Genomic DNA, 21868 nt, shown 5'->3' on the forward strand with positions numbered 1-21868 from the left:
TCTTAACAAACAGCCCTGGGCAGTTTGTTAAGATTGTACACAGTGATTGTGTTTTTGAGTACTTTATGAAACATCAGAGATTGCTGACTTTTATTGTGTGCTAGTCAGAAGCCACCTGCCAATGAAGAATACCATTTAAGGCAACAAGAGAGGGTACCATAAATAGTGAGGTCTTTTCTTTGTTAAGAAAATAATAGGTTTAAATGCTCAAAAACCCCTCTAATTTATAGGCCAGATTAATCTATAAAAAGAGCCATGTAGCACAGAGTTGATTATATCCCTGTCTACTGGGCTGAATTGCATCTGGATAGCTTGGAATTGCTAGAAGGAGATTGCTTCCTCTAATACCATCTGGGCCACAATCTAAAATCTGTATTTGAAGTCCTCCACCAGATGCCTTCACCTTTGGAGGTGAAATATTTGGGAAATGGACAGAGGGCATTTTCAATGGTTATACCCCAGGAAGCTGGCACAATCTCCTATCATACTGTGGGCACTGATATTTATTTTTCTGACATCAGATAGATAGATAGATAGATAGATAGATAGACAGACAGACAGATAAAAAGGTCGATAGATATTTTCTCATAGTTGTTGTGAGTGACTGGAGCATGCTGTTTTAGGATTGGCTCTTTTATTGCCACTTTTTCTGCTGTTAAAAGTAATTTTAGATTCTTTTATTGACTGCTTTATTATTGTTTTAAGGAAATCATCCATTGTGTTTATTTAATGGTTTACATACCACCATTCGATTAAGACAATATAGTACAAATAAAAATAGGAAATATAATACAATTATGACATAGGATACTGATACTGAAATTTTAAGACATCAGCAAATTTACAGTGAAACCACTCAGATTTAATGTTTTTTAATGTTTGCCGAGAAACAGGCAGTATTTAATCCAGTCAGATTTTATATTAAAGAAAATGGAATATTAGAAAAATATTTATTATTCCAATGGGATTTGAATCCTTTTAATTACAATGAACTTTCATTGGGGGAATACACAAGTAATATACAAATAAGAGTATCAAAATACTAATATTTACTTTTCCTATTGTTGGATTTTAAGTTGCTCCATCTTATATTTATTGGTTTTAATGTGAACTGAAGGTCCCAAAGAGAGAGATTTCATAGAAAATTATGGCCTAAACTCTGTGAGATGATAAGCCAGGGAGCCAGAGGAAACGTGTTCAGTTTTGTTCTATTATGGTTGCAAACTCCTACAGATTTGGGGTTTCTTTAGAAAATCATTGGAATATGAGCACTTTCTCTTCCCTGGTTTATTTCTCTCTTCAAAAATAAAAGAATCCAGAATTTGTTTTTAACATCTTGGGAGAGATACAAAAACCAGAGAAGAAAAGGCACCATGTTCAGATACTGAGTGATTTGTTTAGCTACTCCTGAAGCAAGCAGATGCCATTGGGTAATATGAATCAACACACACTGTTCATAACCAATAAGACAGGAATTCCATGGTTCCTTGCTTTATTGTGTTGACCAGTTTGTCAAAAACATGGATCATGCAGCTTTCAGGGAATATACATTTGGTTAAATGATTGTGGCCAAATGGCCATAATCTGGCAAGGAAGACTTACCATTGATTGGTAAAATTACTGTGTTGTGCAAAAAACAGGCCAGGAAATTCTTCAAAAATGAGACCTACAATAGGAGAAAAACAGCTTTAGTTACCATCTCTAGAAACTTCTAAACATATTGTTTGCAGTCAGATTCCTGGTTCTTTTGAACTTAACTTCTACATTTTGAATCCTGCTTAAAACCAATGCTGGTTTCTTCTTCTTTTACATTTTTGCATATAGTGGATAACTGTATAGATATACCAGGTTTCCCTTCCCAATGTTTGGAACTTCAATTCCACTCTGATTCAGCCAGCATGGACAATGGTTGGGCATGTTGGGAGCTAACATCCAAAGTATCTGGTCAGAGTGGCAGTAAATTCCCTCTGAGATTTAGTCTAAAGCTTAAAGGAAGTATTCAAGGTGCTGAATTGTGTCCTCAAAATAGATCCAGCATTTTTGGTAACTTCTTTAAAGTTCACATTAGTAGCCAGAGCAGATTCATTGTCCCATTACGGTAGCAATTATTGGTTGCCACTGTCTGGAGGGTGTCAGGTAGGGGAAGGCTGAGATACACTTCCTTGATCATAATTACATTACGTTTACCTGGAAGGAGCCAATGTTTGAATATGTCAGAGACAGCTGTAATCTGAAATGAAATAGAAGAATACTAAAGGATAATCCAGTACTGTAACTGTATCATTTTAAGATAGACCCAGGAGGGAAAAAAATAAACCACTTCTTTGGCAATTCATTTCCCATTACCATTCACATTACTGTATAGTGTTGTTGTTTCCCCAACACTGAGGGGTGAGAGGTTTCAGGTGTGTGCTATTCAGGTCTAGTTTCCTATGGAAGTGGATCTCAATGGAGCCTTATTTACATTTTATAATATTTTAATTTAGTTGCAAATGTACATGTTGGCCATATGTAGATTCACAGAAGTCTAAACATTCTGTCAGCTGCAGTTCCACAACAAATCTGTAGAGAGCTAGCACCTAAACGCTGTTAGTTATCAGATTCCAAAATCTGTCTTTCCCATTCCCTTTGTGTGATTCTGACTCAAGCTGGTGTTTTTTGTTTGTTTGCTTGTTTGTTTTCATAGAGATCTTAATTATATCATTCTGAGTTATCTGATATGTGTGGTGCAGAGAAGGTCATTTTCTTGGGCCATTCAGAAGATTAAGAACAATCTGTGAATCCAATCTTCTTAATGAAAAAAACAGTACCTAGCAGCTTTGGTGGGACAACTAACAGAGTCTCTGGCAGGTCTTCTGGCTCAGAAAATCCCAGATTTTGTTCCTAGTCTTTCCGATATTATTTTCGAGATCCATACATATTTGATTTATCCCAGAGTATTTTCTGTCAGGTTCCAGTATGATCAGAGGCTTTTTATACCAGTTCCACAGGTTGCTTTACTTTAACACAGTATAAAATTAGACACTGCCTAAATGCCTTAAAAGTACCACATCTTGGAAGGTAAGCAGGACCAGCCTTGATTAGTACTTGGATGGGAGACTGTGAATGACTACCTAGTGCTGTAGGCTATATTTCAGAGAAAGGAGCTGGCAAGATCACCTCTGAGTCTCTTTGTCTAAGAAAACCCTGTGAAATTCATGGGGTTGCTGTAAGACAGGTGAGTTGAAGGCACACACACACACACATAAAATCCAAAAGAACAGGAATATGATTTGGGACTTTTCAATCACTCTGATGCAACCTACATTGTGTTACTGAACCTCTTCTGTATCCCCCCCATCCCACCTGCAATCTAAACACAGCAAATGTCACACTCAACCTTAGTGGAAAGCAGTAGCAAATCCTCCCTGAACAATCTTATCAGAAAAAACCCATTATAGGGTTGCTTTAGGGTCACCAGATGTTGGAAATGACTTAAACACATTTAACACACATGGCAGTTCCCAGTTTGGTTACAACTTGGGTCTATTAGTTCTCAAACCAAGCTGAGAATCATTATTCAAGAGAGCCCCAGAAAAAGGCTTTATTTTGAAATGTGCTGGGTTTAATAAACGTTTCCCTTCCCCCCTTTTCTTTCCATGTGGAACAAGTAACTAACATTCCAACAATCACTGCTAACTATCTCCTCTTGCCTTCATTAGATTTCTTTTTATCCTCTCTATAGTTTTGTTAGGGAAAAAGTACGACATTCACTGTGCCATAGCTAGTTCATTCCTATGGCAGTGTCATTATAAAAGGTTAAAAACAACAAAGAATCCCATGGCACATTAAAACATTAACAAGTTTTTTCTGGTACCACTTTTTGTGGACTCCAGAACAATTAGTCAAATGCATTTCTATTATAATTGTGGATTATGTTTCTGCATTACCTCTTGAGCTGTAATGAGCCAATTAGCCTTTGTTCAGCTATTGCTACAGTAGCATTAGTAATGGCAGACTGCAATGAGAAAAACAAAACAAAAACCAAAGTTCTATGTTATAAACTAGACAAAATAAAGTCCTCTTGTTCCTAAAATCAGTGCCTAAATCAAATGGATAGCTCCAACCAGTGTAGACTCATTGGATCAATAGAACTGATGTAAGTGTTAATTTATCAAGTTCCCAGTGACCGCGTGGGTCACCTTGGGAATCCTAATTGGATTTAGGACACTGTCTACTTTTTATTCTTCAGAATATAAACACTCCACCTATCTCATCTTTTTAACACAGGAGAAGGACACACAAGATTACATGACCCACAGAAGGCATACCTTATAAAACTTTTAGTTTCTGCAGAGGAAACCATCCATTCCTTTTTAAGAGAGAGGATTTAGGAGGATTTCAGGTAACAGATTGGCTCCAAAGAACCTGGATTATTAGATTTACTGTAAAGAACTCTGCCCAAAGAAGTTAGAATGACAATACAAATACGATGTACCTCCCTGCACTTCTCCAAACTGAGAGCAAATTGCTTGCCTTCTCCTGCATGGCTGAGCCCTTTCTGTCTGTAATGGAAATCATGGTCATGGTCTTGCTCATGCAATGCCAAGTTATTATGTAGTTGTAATTTTCATTTGCCCATAACGTGTATGGATGTTTCGCATAAATTTGGCCAAAATAAAGCTGCTTTGAGTCATTTTGGAGGTATGCTGTTTAAATGATGCATTCATCCTAAGAGGCCAGAAGCTGCACTAAAACTACACTCCAGTCCTAAGTACTGAGGTGCAGCTTTGGTGCAGCTTCTGGACTCTTAAGATGTGTGTGTCATTTAAACAGAATACCTCCAATGTGACCTGCAGCAGCTTTATTTTGGCCTGTCTGTTCAGGCCCATTGAACCTAGAAAAACTCTGGAGAAAGACAGTGTAGAAATTACTTTTAGCTCATTTACTTCTTATACCACAATGATCCACAATACTTACTATATTCAATGCAAAGATTGGTTGCATAGTTTGGTTTAGCAAAAGAGCAGAGACTTCCACAAAACAAGGAATCTTTACAGTTAAACTGTTATTTTGCAACCATACAGTGGGTGCTGCAGTAACCACTACACTTGTCCTTACTAGATGGGATTCTGTATAATGCTGATCAATCTAGAGAATTACAAGACAAAGAAAGACATTTTAGTATATATCAATAAGCAGTTGTTTTTAAATTATGTGTAGGATATGCTCTCCTGAGTTTATTTCAGTTTCTTTTACAGTCACTTGATTCTGTACTTACATAATTGTACAACACTGAGTCATCTATAAGAACTTTCCTGCACTAAATTTGCAAATTATCCCCACCTTCAAAATAGTTTTGCATTCCCACTGGAAACCCAATAATGTGTGCTAGGCAGGTACTACTTCCATACATCCTATGCATGCTGGCTTGGAAGTAGGCCCCACTATTCCAGGTGAGGTGGAGGGGTGTCAGAACAGGTTCTTTGCCATGCTGTTGTTGACCCTTTAAAAAGAGTTTGTATGGGGAAACAGCAAGATGCTACAAGCAGAGGCATAAAATGGTGTGAGACAAATGAGCACAAACTCTCAGGGTCCATCTATCCCGGTCAGAATATTACTTCTGGAGTATTTTGGCCTGGAGCTGCCCTGGATTCCCCCCTCCACACTCCATAGTGACACCAGGTGGCTTTCTATGCATGTGTCTCAGCTATAGTGGCTGGTGCAATTGCTGCTACTGCACTTGCTCTCTCTGAGTTCAGAAACAAGGTGCCCAATGGCTGGATGCCTTGTTGTGACCTCAGAAGGAGTTATTTATGCCTGTGGTGTCATCACTGAGCGGCAAAGCAGGGACACATGTATAGACAGCTGTTGCTAGGGAATGCTCCGTGTTTTACAGCAAAAACTGGAGCAAACAGTTTTTTGTTTTTAAAAACAATTTAAGGAATGGATACGGCAGATTTTGTGTGGAACTGGCCTTATGTCAGGAAGATAATCCACTCTCTAACCAGGGATTGGGATGGGATGAGACCATTTTATTTGGCATGTGCAGCTGAGCCTTTAGTCTGGAGGAGCCCTTAGATGCAAGACTGGGCAATCTATAATTAGACCTCCTATATTTTGGTTATTTTGTTTGTTTGTTTGTTTAATTGGTAAATGCAATGGAAATGGTGTCTTGAATCTGGTTAACAGCACTGGGAAAGTGAAAAACTCACTAGAAATTTTCACATGGGCAAAAGTGATGGGAGCATAACAAGATGGAGCATCACTATCATGCAATTGTGCAGAGATTATCAGAAAACATCCCATGATGTTGCAATAATTGCATCATTATCCCATGAATAAAGAGGAATTATAGCATCACTCTTCATTCAAGTGAAAGTCCCATGAATAAAAAGCAACAGGAGAATTCCTCTTTATTCATGGGATAGTGACGTGATTATCCTGACACTGTGGGACATCATCTGATCATCTCCGTGCAATTGCACAATAGTGATGGGAGCAGCCTCCTATGCTCCCATCACTTTTTCCCATGTGAAAAATTCCTCTGTCTACAGGGTCTTCCATAGTAAAAATTACAGCACCATGATTCCACTTTAACTGCCACGGCTGCATCCTAGAGTCTTGGGATTTGCTGTATAGGGAGGCACTAATGCTGTCTGCTTAAGAATACTAAATACCTGTCCATAGATTCCGCAGCATGAAACTATGATTGTTAAAGTGAAACCATAGGGCTATACTGTGAAAGGACCCCACACAATTCTAGTGCTCAAAATCCTCCTCCAGGCTTCAGGGAGAAATATACCAATCACTGTTATGTTTGGTTTGGCCCTAAGATTTTCTTATCCAACACTTTTTGTCCATGGTAGAGAAGGGAGTGTGTTCCAAAAAGCAAAGCAGTAATACATAAATAAATGAACAAGAAAGATGTTTAATTCTATTTTCTTACCCATCTTGAATCCCTGACCCTCCTCCATACAGACCCTGTGATGTTTCAGACTGCTTGAAATTAATCAGAGCTCAAGCAACACCCACGAGCACAAAACCACCATTGCTTAACTTCAAAGAAACTCATGCTTACTTCAGGAATGATTCGGCTCAATGCTTCTGTAGTTAAGTTAAAAGATGAGGAATGCTGCAAAATAAAACAAATAAACTCTACACCAGCTTCCTGCTCAGCTTTGAAATTAAAGTTTGTTTTCATCCATGCTCTTGATTGACATTGTTGAAGTCTGTTTGCATAAGATGAGAACATTTAATTGCATCAGTATATACAAAGATGGAGGATAAGTGTTTATTGTTGAAACAAGCACTGAGGGATGGATGAGCTTAGGATGCATGCAATATTATTTATACAGAAGAAAAACAAGTAGGCTTGCATTCTGGCCTATAATCTCCTGTACCAAAAGTCTACTAAACCAAAATAAAAGAAAGAAAAGACTTCCCTAATAAATATGTTTCACTCCAAATATGCTTTGCAATATTACTTTTTTCATCCAAAATACCCTATCAGTTTTGGATAAAGTATTTTGCTGGAATTTTACAACATGCAGATTTTCCTATTAAAATATTTCCACTACTCTGGCTATTTTGCTGGAAAGTTATAGTCTACCCTATATAAGATCTCTGGACATTTTAATTTTTTTAAATTAAGCAATGTAGAACTTAAAACAGTAAAAATAATCTAAACATGAATTAAATAATTTAATATTTTTAGAAAGTTAGTAAAAAAAATTGAAATAGAGTTGCTAGGTCAGGAACATCCTAGATCTAGAGATTTTAGAACCCAAACCTGAGACCTAAAGATGACCTCTCTTGATTTCTAGGGGGCAGGCCCTTGTAGGTCCTTAAGCATGGTATGTCAAGCATCAACCATAGTAACTCAGAGCATGTCATCCACCAAACCACAGAATTGTAGAGCTGAAATGGACTAGCATGGTGTAGTGGTTTGCATATTGGACTGTGACTCTGGAGATCAGGGTTTGATTCCCCCCTTGGGTAAGTCACACACTCTCAGCCTCAGAGGATGGCAATGGCAACCCCCCTCTAAAAAAACTTGCCAAGAAAGCCCCATGATAGGTTCACCGCCTTAGAGTTGGCATAAATAAAAAAATGACTTGGAGGCACACAACTACAACAAAACAACAACAAGGTACATTTAGCCCACCTAGCCTTGCAGGAATACACAATTAGAGAACTTCTGAAAGAGCAACAAACCAAGACCACAGATTCAGATATCATAAGATATTATTGCTTATTCTTAGTTTCTGGTTAGTTTAACCATGCCTGCTGGTTTTGCTACTCTTCCATAACACCCCAAATCAGCTGCCTTCCTCTGCCCCATGCTGGTACTGGCCTGATTGCATTTATTGATCTGTATTCTCCAAGTCAATAATAAAAACATTTCCCCAAAGTTCATATTTATCCCCCATATTCAGAAATCTACAAGTACTAACCTCTTCTGAAAAACGTATCTTTGAGGCCCCGACTGTGTAATAACTCAAGGAAAGAGACTTTAAAAAGTATTCAGAGATTCCAAAGTACATCATATTATCATTGTTGTCTGGAAGAGAGAAGGGAACTGTCATGAAGAGAAGTTCTGTATGATTCCTTATTGGATACACCGAGGCCTGCAAAATATTTATAAAAGAGAAAGTTTCTTGACATTGATGGTTAAGGCTGCAATTCATGTCCAGTTAGTTATGTCCCATTGAGTTTTGTGGAGACTATTTCTGAATAGACACATATAGAATTGTGTTACAAGGTATCAGGTGCTGCTGTTGACTTTCAACAAACCAACAGATCATACTCCTCATAAAATTCTGTGGTTAGATGGCAACCTTTCTAGAATTGTTAAACAATTGTTCAAATACCAGTGCCACCTAACATGTGGGAGCGAGTCTTGTGCAGTGGTTTGAGCACTGGACCACAACTCTGTAGACCAGGATCTGAATATTCACTCATCCTTGGAAACCCACTGGATGACCTTGGACAAATCATATTCTCTCAGCCACAGAGGAAGACAAAAGCAAATACCCTCTGAACAAATCTTGCTAAGCAAACCACATAATAGGTTTGCCTTAGGTTGCCATAAGTTGGAAACAACTTGAAGACACACAACAAGAACAAGCCACTTAACAACTGTAATTAGCTACTTATGCATCACTCCAAAAGAGAACAACTGAGCATACAGCCTTGCATGTCAATTTAATTGCATGAATGGTACTGTATTTAATTTGTTTTCCTTTCACTCTGTCTTTTAACATCCATTTAGATTCCTTAAGGCATCTTTTACTGGCTGGCCTACAGATTCCTTTTGTTATTAAGATAACAACAAATATTTGTTATTATTTGTTATTTCTAGGAATTAAATAATGAAGCAAATTTACAGGAAAGAAAATCCATGACTATTGTATGAAGCAAAACCCCAACATTTTCCATAGACACACAGGTTCACACAGCATACGGAGTTACCTTAAAATCCAGTTCAATGTAGGATCTAAAGACTTCTGGAGGTTTGGTAAGGGAATAATCAATTTGGGCAAAGGAGTCAATTTGGGATGTGGCTGTAAAAGTTGAAGAACAAAATCAGTCATCCAGTTTCAACTTCTTTTCTTAGGAGGATCTTTCCAAACACAAACATTGTTTATTACAACAGCATGATAATATAGGAAACAATGCTAATTTAAATATCTTTTCCTTAAGAGATTTCTCCAGATTTAGAAAACAAGCAAATCCTAGAATGGCTTTCATTTTCAAATCTTATTTCAGCAATTGAGCAAATGGCTCAAATGAAGTCATTTTGCTATGTCCTACATGACAAGTTCATAGTACAGTAATCTCATCATTAGGGACACACATTGGAAAGATCATCATAATAGACTCACCCTGAAGTTTCTTAAGAGCTGCAGCCATTTTTTGGATTCTGAACTTAATACTGAGACATACCTGTAAGGAAAGATACAGAAGATATTTATGTGTGTGTTGTTTGCCTCTGTTTCTAATTTATGCCAACCCTATCATGGGTTTCTTGGCAAGATTTTTTTCTGAGGAATTTTGCCATTGCCTTTCTCTGAGGCTGAGAGAGTGTGATTTGCCTAAAGTCAGCCAGTGATTCTTCATGGCTGAGCAAGAATTTGAACCCAGGCCTCCTGGGGGTCTTAATCTAACATGCAAACCACAATACCACACCAGGATGAACACATGAGCAAGAATAACCAAATCCTCTTTTTCTTTATGACTGTCAAGTATTGGCACAAAGGGAGAGAATAATTATCCAGTCCAATCATAGTTGCCACATTAAATGAGGGCAAACCCCGTGAAAAGAGAAGGCAAACCCATTGCAGTATTGCCTATAGTTGACTTGAATGTTCGTGAATCACCCCGACCCATAATGGTAAATGATGGTGTGTGTATGCAGCTGCACTCTTAGGATATTTTTATTTCATCAGTAATGGGCAAAGGGTCAGCTGAGTTTAACTGCTTGTGAATCACTCTATAGAGCAGGGGTGGGGAATGTGTAGTTCTACAGATGTTTCTAATTAAAAAAAACCCACTTTTTTAAATCTGAGAGAACACCTCTCTAGGAATCTCTAGGTCCTCCAGCACAACTCCTTGGTCATTTTTTGGCAGAAATTGACTATAGAGTTACACTGGAGGACCTAAAAATGCCTAGAGAAATGTTCTTTCTAGGAATCCCTAGGTCTTCCAGCCACAAAAGTCAAAGCTGCAAATGAGGAGGGCTGACTGTGTGTGTGTGTGTGTAATTTTTCCACAAAAATTCAGACAACTTACTCTGTTTTGCAGCCTTCTTTGTATAGTTTTTTCCAGATACTGGAAAAACATGTCATAGTACCAGCTGAGAATAAAGCAACACAAAGAACTTTAATTATTTTCATGTCAGTAGAATTCAGATATAGCCATTAGTCTGGAATATCAGTATGCGAAGGGATCTTGTAGCACCTTTAAGATTAACTGTGAGAAAAAAAGTTGTTGCACATGGTTTCAAAGACTTGGTTTACTTCCTCTTTCTACAAAATATATTGCTTAATAATACCATTTACACATAGTTGTAAAGACAATTGATAAGAAACCTAATCATTATTGAGTAAAAACTAATATAGGGCTCGAACAGATAGGCCAAAATAATGCTGCTTTGGGTCCCTTTGGAGGTATCCAGTTTAAATGAAGCATGCATCCTAAGAGGCCAAAAGCTGTGCCAAAGCTGCGGTCCAGTCCTTAGGACTGGAGCGTGACTTTGGTGTGGCTTCCGGCCTCTTAGGATGCATGCATCATTTAAACAGCATACCTCAATAGTGACCCAAAGCAGATTTATTTTGGCCTGTCTGTATGGGCCCTATGGTTGAGACTCCCTTACCCAGAATTTTGAAATCTGAAATACTCCAAAACCCAAACCGTTTTTCATGGATACCTGTGATAGTGACACATTTGGTTTCTGCTGGTTCAGTTTACATAAACTGTATTCTAGGCACAAAATTATTAAAAACATTGTATAAAACTACCTTTAGGCTAGCCATATTCTAAAGAATTAGTTTTTCCAAGTTAACTGGAACTTGGAATGAACACACTAGGATGAACACACAAGCAAGAATAATCAAATCCTCTTTTTCTTTATGACTGTCAAGTATTGGCACAAAGGGAGAGAATCATTATCCAGTCCAATCACAGTTGCCACATTAAATGAGGGCAAACTCTATGAAAACAGAAGGCAAAACCATTGCAGTATTGCCTATAGTTGACTTGAATGTTTGTGAATCACCCCACCTCATAATGGTCAACGATGGTGTGTGTGTGGAGCTGCGCCAATGGGCCACATGAAAATCACCACCCATTGACTATAATGGGGATTGAGCACATTTTTCTCATCTGAACTGAACCCCTGCAGAAGGGAAGGGTGCACTGTAGTTTAATCCACAGCAATAATGCTGCTTGTCTATTAGACATGGATTTGATTATAATAAATCTCTTGCACTTACCTTCCTCTTCCACTCAGCTGGACTTTAATGCCACCTATGCTCATACGGCAGTCAGGAACAAGCATCAATAGGTATCCTCTGTTATTCTGTGACATATTAATAGTTGCTGTAACAGATATTCCTAAAATGGATATTTCAGCTTTTCCATGATAGTCTCTGTAAAGATTGAAAGTAAATAGAATGAGGGGGTATCATCTACTAAAGTAGCCAAACCCAGTACCTAGATTGGCCATGCTATGGTGATTTCATTAAGCCTACCAGGATTTCTTTGCCTCAACTTCTTTGTTTACATTTTAGCTCGATGTCTTTTAGATCGGAGCCCCTCATTTTGCTGCACAATATAATTATTTTTATTCCTAGAGCAAAGCAAAACAACTGTTCCACAACTGTACTTACAACAGCCAGTTGTTCAAGGTCCAATGTGTACTAACTCTTGCAGAAGCATCTCTTACAGCCACTACTATTCTGTTCTCAGGTACTAGAACCACAGAGGTGTTATGTATTGAAATGGAAGTGATTTGAATCCTGGAGAGAGAGAGAGAGAGAGAGAGAGAGAGAGATTGTAATGCATGATGAAACAGAAAAAATCAGGATAATACAGATAGCACTATATCTGGAATAAAGTTCTTTCTTACTGATAATTCATGCCACAGATATTTTTCAGCTCTTGAAATATAATGCAGAACACTGGGAATGAAAGTGATGGTGTGCAATACTCCACTCCCCACTCTCCTATGCTGTACTTCAAAGCATAGTAGAACTGAATGTCCATTTGGATGTTGGGACTAACCAAAGCTGAAACCTTTACCATGCTTATTAGAATGTAAGATTTCATACAATCTGCTTCTCAAATAAACATTCATAGTACTTTGTGCATGGCAATAACTTACATAGGAGTTCATAGTGACACTTCTGAAGAAAAATGTGTTGATCAGGTGACTTTAATGCCAAGTCGCTCAAGAAACATAAGAAATTTTCAATTGCTTGTTGTTTTTGTTAGCTACCTTCAAGTCAATTTATGGCAATCCAATAAACAAGAGTCGTCCAAGTCACCTTATCCTCAGCTGCCCTCCTCGTATCTTGTAGGTTCAGGGCTGTGGCATCCTAAACTGAGTCTATCCATCTGTAATGAGGTTTTCCTCTTTTCCTACTTACTTGACCTTACCAAGCATTATAATCTTTTCTAGAAAGTCATGTCTTCTCATGATATGGCCAAAGTATGACAACTTCAGTTTAATCATCTTGGCTTCTACTAAAAGTTCAGGCCTGATTTGTTCTAGGAGTTATTTATTTGTCTTTTTAACAATCCATGGTATCCTCAAAACTCTTCTCCAGCAAATTTCAAATGAGTTGATTTTCTTCCTACCAGTTTTCTTCACTATTCAGCTTTCACAACCATATATAGATATTGGAAAAACAATGGCATGGGCCATCCTAACTTTAGGATTCAGTGATATATTTTGACACTTTGGGATCTTGTCTAGCTGCCTTTCCCAGTAGTCTCCTTCTGATTTCTTCACTGTAGTTTCTACTCTGATTAATGATTGAGCCACATATGGAAAAACTTTAACTATTTCACTGACTTCATTGTCTATTTTAAAAGTTATGTAAAGCATCTGAGGAGAAAAGGCAGATTGGAGCATTGGCAACATCCATTTAGAGTGAGGCTGGCAATAGACAATGGGAGCATAGCCAAGAAAAGGTGGGGGCTACTCCCAGGAGCAAGTATAAATAGGCTGAGTGAGGAGTGTGGAATTAGATAAGGACCAGATAGTGACAGAACTCTGAGTTAGAGGTTTATTAGACCCTGAGGGGTTTTACCTGCCAAGATGGCTGAGATACAAGTTGGCCTAAAAAGGGGTCAAGTGTGGAAAGGGAATTGCTGTGGCTGGAAAAGGCATAAGGTAGCAACAAAGTTTTAAAGTTCAAAGTCTGGTCAAAAGTCATATGTGAAACTGTAACTGTTTAAGCACATAGACACTGTATCAGCTCTGAATCCACCAAAAGAGAGATACTGTAACCAACTATCTTGTAATAAAGTTTTTTTTTTGTTTCAGTTCCATGTGTGGTCACTTGAGATATTTTAAGAAACTGTAAACCAAATGCTACCAGGGATTAATAATACTTTTATTGCTCAGAACACTCAAAATAGAGAGTGCCCTGTCTTCCTGTAGAGTGTCCCAGAGGTAAAGGAAAAGTGTGGGAATCACTCAAGTGAGAGATCTGAATTCGAGGGTCTCATTGTACAATTTGGTGGCAGCTGTGGAGGTAGCTGTCACATATTGGTGGCAGGAGTGGGATAAAAAGACCCATTGTGCTGCCATCCAAGAAAAACAGTTGGGTGAGTGGATCTCACCTTACATAAGTGGTGGCAGCGGTGGCACACATTAAAAAGGAGTGAAAGGTTTTGAGAGATTTTGACCGTGCCACGTTGTCTCCTCCCCCTCATCTATGACCATTATTTTTGTTTTCTTAAGGTTCATTTATAAACTTGCCTTTGCACTTTCTGCTTTGACTTTCTTCAATAATTGTTTCACGTCTTTGCTGTTTTTTGCTAGCAGTATGGTGTCATCTGCATGTATTAGATTATTTATGTTCCTTCCTCTGGTTTTTACACCTCCTTCCTCTGAGTCTAATCATGCATTGCGTATTATATTTTTGGCATGCAAATAGACAGATAGGTTAATAAGATGCAACCTTCCCTGACCAACTTGCCAATTGGATAGCATTCTGTACTCTGCTCTAACAGTAGCCCCTTGCTCTGAGTACATGTTATGCCTCTCAGGACAATCAAATGTTAAATAAACATTAAATAAATAAATAAATTAAATATAATACTCAAAGAATCAATTGGAAGTAGCAGCAAATTAAACCAAATCCAGAGCAGCAGATTTAAGATCAGGGCATATTGACACAACAGTCATAAATCAAAGCCAGGTTGCGACAAATAACATGCATATATACCTAGAAACCCTGTAGTCAACAGTACCAAATAAGAATGTCTGAGTGCCATTCCTATCTGGAAATCCTTTTTCCTTTATTTCTTGCTGCAGGATCTTCATTCCAACCTCCTTTCCTAGAACAAAGAGATGTCAGTTCCATTTTAATGAACACTTTTGCATGTAGGAAATTCTGGAACGTATCCAACACAGTTACTGGTTAATAGTTCTGATTTTTCACCAAGTGGTTCGCCTACTTCAGCACATGGGCATATGTTTTTCTGCCATGATTTAAATAAGACTATTGCATTCACAGGTATAAACAGAACTGGACAAAGAAGGGGACGGGGAGAATAAGTCAATATATAAGACCAGAGTGAATTGGATAGAGCTGACATAAGAAAAAGTATTGTAGGAAACGAGCCCTCTTTTTCACAAATTGCACATTTAGAAATGCTAGTTCTAGCCACTTATAGACTATGTCTGCAGCATAGACCTAAGTAGCTTTACTATACCATTTCTCAGGAAAACTGAGGTACTGCAGTTATGAGAGAAGAAATATGTCAGCAATTGGCAGCTTATGCTATTCACAAACCTATTTGCTTGGTTGCTTGGGTTTCAATGCTGCTTCCAGAGTTTGATTTGGCTCAGCCTATGTTTCACAGCCCTGATACCCCTTAAAAGGGTGTAACCTTATGTATTGGAGGAGAGCATAACACTCACTTACCTCATAATTAAGGCTCTTGTCTGACACTCAGGACCAAAAGAAGATAGTAACAGCTATGATAAAAACTGATTTTGTTGTTGTTCTATAGTGGCATAAGGAACTTGTAGGAGCAGGAGATTGTCACTGGAAAGACTAAATGTCCAAGATCAAGAGTTACATTCCTTTCCTGCCTTGTCAACCAACTACTAATGAAGGGTTTATAGCAATGTGACCAAACTACAGCCAATACAGGTTGAATATCCCTTATCTGGCGTTATCCTTTATTCCAAAATCCAAATTACTCCAAAATCTAAAATTGTCCACATGGGTGGCTCAGAAAGTGATACCTTTGCTTCCTGATGATTCAGTATACACTGATGGTTCAGTCACAAAATTAAAAATACAGTATTGTGTATAAAATTACCTTCAGCCTATGTGCATAACGTGTATCTGAAACATAAATGAAGTTCATGTTTAGACTTGGGTCCCATCTCCAAAGTATCTCATTATGTGTATGCAAATATTCCAAAATCTGAAAAAATCCAAAATCCAAATCAGCCCCTATCCCTTCTGCAGTAGCCCACCCCTAGCCTGCAATAAAACTATTCCTGGTCTTCAGATATGGAAGTTTCTGATTTAAATTTGATAGAACCATAATTTAGATTATTTGTGCAATTCAGTCTTATACAGTACCTGTGTGTTTAGAAGCAAGGCACCTACTATGTTCAGTTGCATCACTTTCACAGGTAGTTGGTGAGAGTGTGACAGAGGGCCTTCTCAATGGTTGCCCCTACACTTTGGAACTCCTTCATTAGGGAAGCTAGAATGGCTCCTCATTGTTGCCCTTCCTTCAGCAGGTGAACACAGGCTTTTAGGACTGAAGGCTTTTAACAAAGAGTTGTAGGTGTTCTATTGTTTTAAACTGTATTGTGTATATCTGAAAATCTGTTAGAGTGTATATTTTTAATATGGTTAATGGTTTAATTCATTTTTATGGTTGACTTTTTGTAACCTTTCTAATCAGTAAGCCCCCTTGAGTCCCAATCTTGGGGAAAAGGCAAGATATAAATAAAGATGATGGTGATGATTAGTTGGGCTTTAAACTAACAGTGCAATCCAATATAGGTCTACTCAGAGGAAAGCCCACTGAGTCCAAAAGGGCTTAGTCCCAGGTAAGTAGGTAAAGGATTGAAGCATAAGTATAGTACATAGTTATCCGTTTAAAGATATAATTCATGCAGAGGTGCTCCATGACAAAATGCATGTATTCCAAAAGTCTCAGCTTCAATATACACAGGTTCTATTTACCACACCAGGCTCAAACTGCTTTAATATTCAGTCCCACTTTCTAGGGAACTTTGGAAACTGTCTTTAGCTAGGTGGGAATGAAGTACAGTCAGCCCACCATACCCACAGATTCTGCATCCATGGATTCAACCATCCATGGCTTGAAACTATTTTTTTTTAATATTACAAAAAGTAAATCTTGATTTTGCCATATTATCTAAGGAACACCATTGTACTATCCTATTGCATATAAAGGAACTTGAGCATCCACAGGGGTGTGTGTGTGTGTGTGTGTGCCTGAACTAAACCCCAGAGCAAACCAAGGCCCATTGTACATTTCAAAGATGATTTAAGGGAAGCCAACACAGACTGATATAAATCAGCATAAAGCTGTAAATTAATGGGGCAAAGTGGATATATTACAGCAGGAAAAACAGAGTGATGTACTAGTTAGAGCAGTGATTCTCAAACTGTGGGGCAGGACCCCTGGAGGGTGCAATATATGCTCAAGGGGAGCAGAAGGTGAGACTTAGAGGCCCTGATCCCTCCTTCTCCTCTGCTTCCCAATTTTTTTTCTCCTGGAGGTGAAGAGAAAGGCAAGGAGGTTGCTTAAAGCCTCTACCTGAAGGAGGAGGAGAGCAATTTCCTTATAAAATGTCAAAACATGACTATACATGAATGTGTGAATGAAAATATGCACATTAAACAATCCGCACACTAAAGGGTAAAAAGTCTGAGAACCATTTGTTAGAGTGTTGGACTAGGACTATTGACTATCGAGACCTCCTTCGAATTTGCACATGATCACAAAGATCACTGGGTGACCCTTGGCCAGTCAGTATCTTTTAGCCTAGATAACTCAAAGGGTTGTTGTGATGTTTAAAAGGCAGAGGGTGATCTTGCATACCAACTCAAGCTCTCAAGAAAAAAATCAGTACAGAAATGCAATAATTAACAAATAAATTACTAAAAATATATATATCAGTCTTACCATAATTCAGCCCTCTTTGTGTTATTCTCACTTTGAGTGCAGAATTAGCCTCAAGATGCAGGACAAAAAGACTTAACAGCGGAGAAACACACCACATCTTCATCTTCTTTTCCCCTGCTTTCATTCAATACGGCCTGTTACATGCATGGTAATTGCGCAGTTACATTTGGCACTAGCAAATTTTATACATACACACTGTAAAAACAAGCTAGGCTGCTTACTTAAATGGCCAAATGCATTAGCCCATTTGAAGCTGCATTGTTTTGTAGACTTACTACGCACTTCTGCATGTTCTCTAATCTTACTGATATGGCAGGGACCAGGGATGTAGCCGGGGGGGGGGGGGCTCTTGGGGTCCAGACCCCCACCCTTCCATTAGAAAAACGAATGGTGTGTGCTGCTGCGCCGCCACATCCAAGCCCCATTATAATGGTGGCACTTAGTCTGGACCCCCCCCCCTTCCTAAAATCCTAGCTACGTCCCTGCAGGGACAGTACTGATTAATCCTGTGATCCCATTTTTTAAAGTTGCTATTAAAATATGCTGGTTTGTCTTTCCTCCTCCCACTTTCCTCCTTGTCTTCAGCATATTTCCATTGGTGCAAACTGAGCTTAAAGTGCAAGTGTTTGCACTAAATTAACTCAGCAAGAGGAATATGGGGGGGGGGGGGAGGCATAATCCTACCCTTCCCAGAAACTGCAGCAGCAGCTCTTAGTTTATCTGTTTTTCCATTTTAATCACAATCTGATATTGCTTGGACACATGTTCTAATTTTTATCTGAGAAATACTGGAAGGGATGCTTCCGAGGAGCACAAAACTGCACTACATAACATAGTTTTAATGCTTCTCTTTTTCTCTTTTGAACTACATACAATTTTCATTCTATATAAATGTAAAGTGAAATGATGTGAATAATCAGCTAGTATTTCTGCCATTTTGTATCTTATGTGTCTATGAAAAACATGTCTGGTAGAAATCTTTTGGACACTAGCGAACTGACTGGACAAAGAGGCTAAAGAAAGTATTGGCTCGGTACATACCTCCTCATCAGGGTGGGCTGGAGTTGTTTGGTTTTCCCCCAGAGGGGTGCTGCAGCAGCCAAACTGTGCAGTGTCCCTCTGCCCAAAAAAGAACCTGGAGAACTGGGTTCTTTTTCTGACGCCACACAGATGCCAGGAGTGCACCATTGGTGCACTCATGACGTAAGCCTGAGGGCAGGGAAATGTCTAATTAACAATTTGTAAGCCGCTCTGATAGCCTTGGCTGAAGAGCGGGGTATAAGTAAATAAATATTATTATTATTATTATTAGCGCCGCATAGCAACATCTGTACAATGCGCGTCGCTTACATCATCATGGCAGTGCCCATGTGGATGAGACGCTGCCATGATGCCCCTGCAATCACGTGCTAGGGTTCTGGAGCATGCGGATACTGTGAGCTCTGGAACCCTAGTATCAGCGGCGGCACGCCGCTTTTGGCTCATCTGTCCTGGGCCTATTATGAATGAATTTAACATTTGTTTGAAATACTGTAAATGGGTCTGTCTTAGAAATGGTCTACAGTTTGAAATACTAAGACTGGAGGTCTCCATAGCTGCAGTATTGTGCACACCTTCACGTGATAAGCCCAGCTCTACAAAATGAGTCTGACATCTGAATAAACATGAATAAGGTTGTAGTACTGTACACATACAAGATTAAAAATGCAGCTCACTGCATATGAATGTGCAATTATTTTGGAATAATTGTCTGTTTTCCAAACAGAAATGTCCTCTTGTGATTTTGTTTTGACGTGCTAGAATTGTATTTGCAATAAGCAAAATACTGCACACACATACAAGATTAAAAACCCAGCTCACTTCATATGAATGTGCTGTTGCATAAACCTTGTCAGTGAATAGGGAGCAGGGAAAGACTTGAAAGCATGGCAAATGCTTCCCTTACCACATATCTTTATGATAATGCATAAAGTGTCAAAGCAATTCATCATGTGGAGAATGGGGTACAATACAGAACCACCAACAAAAATGTCAAAAGCTAAGACAACCAGAGCATCACCAACTGGGTCAGCAGAGCAGACTTGGCTCTCAATAAATTTTCTTCTATGTGTGCAATGTTTTGCTTACTGTAAATACAATTCTAACATGTAATAACAAAATCAGAAGAGCACTTTTCCATTTGCAAAACAGACAATTATTTCAGAAATACCGAAAAAGTTTTGGAAACACTTTTAAATATGGTAAAAGAAACACTTTTATATTTGTTAAAAGAAACACTTTTACATATGTTAGATAACAAGCCCTCATCCAAGTTTCTTTTCAATAAGTTTTTTATGCATTCAAAAGCTACAAAACCCTTCTTAAATAAACCTCATATAATCTCAAACTAATTTAAAACTATGTGCTGATTTATTAAAATAGCTGGTAAATTAACATCTTAATTTTAGTAATTAAAATTAATAAACCAAATACTTTCTTAATGTTCTCATAACAGATATATAAGGACAAGCCGTTTTAAAGCTCATAGGCAAACACCACAAGGCAGACTAGGTGACACTTAAAGTCACTGAATTAAACAGTTCATTCATGACTTAAATATTATCAATTTTAGTGGGTCAATGGGTCTACCTACACTGAATCCAATCCATTAACCAGTAGGGAGGTTGAAGACTGCTATGCGAGATTAAGATTATATGAAGAATTATACCCACGAGGAGGCACTAAACATTTGTAATAGCCTTTCAGAAGAAATAAGAACTCAAATAGTTTTCATCACTTACCTATCAAGATTTGCAGTGCTCTCAGTTTCAGATGGCACAACACAAAGGAAGACTTTCCCAAGCAAGAGCATTTACTGTAAAGCATGGGAACTCAGCATCCTAACATACTAAACCAAAGCAAACAAGTTTTTCTTTAAAAAAATGTTCTCGTTTTTGTATGGCACAGAACAACCAATAAGGAAAATATCTTGAAATAGCCAACCAGAAATGAGGCTATCACTCCTCACTATTTTAAGTCCAAGCACCTAAACTCCAGGTGGACATGTTCTTAGCGAAACTGAAAAGCAAAGAAGTCGAATATGACCATCATTCTTTCAGGACAATGCCAATGTCTTGAATATGCAAAAGCATGAGAAATTTTTCAGGGAAAGCATGATGCCAGAAACTTTATTGAGAGCCAAGTCTGCTCAGGTGACCCATTTGGTTATGCTCTGGTTGTCTTAGCTTTGGGCATTTTTGCTGGTAGTTCTGTGTTGCTTCCCATTCCGGACATGCTGGATTGCTTTGACACTTTATGCATTGTTCATAAAGATACGTGGTAAGGGAAGTATTTGCCAAGCTTTCAAGTCTTTCCCTGCTCCCCATTTTTGACAAGGTTTATGCAACAGTACATTCATATGCAGTGAGGCAAAGAATTGCCAGACATTAGTGCACTAGACAGTGAAATGAGTTAACCTTTCTAGAACATTGCCATGCAAACTGGCAAAAAGACTTTCTCTACTTACAGGCGAGATAAAGAAAACTTTTTTACCAGACTACTTTGCAGAACACATTAATATTGAAGGACAGCAAGATGTACATGAGTTATTTACAAAGCGCATATAGGAAAATGTCATTAATCTTCTTATGAGAAAGGTCTGAGGTAGACACCAGGAAGAGGTAATTGCCTCAGGCAATAGACCAGGGGCGTCATGCAGGGACAGCAAACTGTCAGTTTAACTTGGTGTTACTTTATTTCTATGCTAGGAATAGGAAGGAGTAACTTGTGAGAGTTTTTGCCTCATATGTCAAAATACTCGAGTGGTTTTAAGTCATATGTTTTCTGCTAAAGGTCAACATCCTGACCAATAATAAGTGATTGCCAACTAACAATATGAAGGCAACATCTAACCTATTCACAGTTCCATAAGAAAAGGAGTAGTGAAAATACAATTCCAGATATGTCTACTCATATGAAAGTTAGAATCAGT

The 21868-nt window shown here is 38.4% G+C and overlaps 1 protein-coding gene across 1 annotated transcript; it reads right to left on the reverse strand.

Moving 5' to 3' along the window:
* Positions 1–100: 100 nt before the first annotated feature.
* Positions 101–17995, reverse strand: LOC149311849 (BPI fold-containing family C protein-like). The gene is made up of 13 exons (XM_089526609.1): positions 17899–17995; positions 14940–15051; positions 12372–12500; positions 11976–12131; positions 10774–10837; positions 9867–9927; positions 9454–9545; positions 8436–8609; positions 7061–7114; positions 4960–5130; positions 3930–3997; positions 2188–2230; positions 101–115 (listed from the first exon to the last, which is right to left on the reverse strand). The coding sequence occupies exons 1-13, from the start codon at positions 17993–17995 to the stop codon at positions 101–103; spliced, it is 1236 nt and encodes a 411-aa protein (XP_089382735.1).
* Between the last annotated feature and the right edge of the window lie 3873 nt (positions 17996–21868).

The sequence above is a fragment of the Sceloporus occidentalis genome, unplaced genomic scaffold (genome assembly GCF_023333645.1).
Source record: "Sceloporus occidentalis isolate IW3139 unplaced genomic scaffold, rSceOcc1.0.p SCAF_5, whole genome shotgun sequence".
NCBI lineage: Eukaryota > Metazoa > Chordata > Lepidosauria > Squamata > Phrynosomatidae > Sceloporus > Sceloporus occidentalis.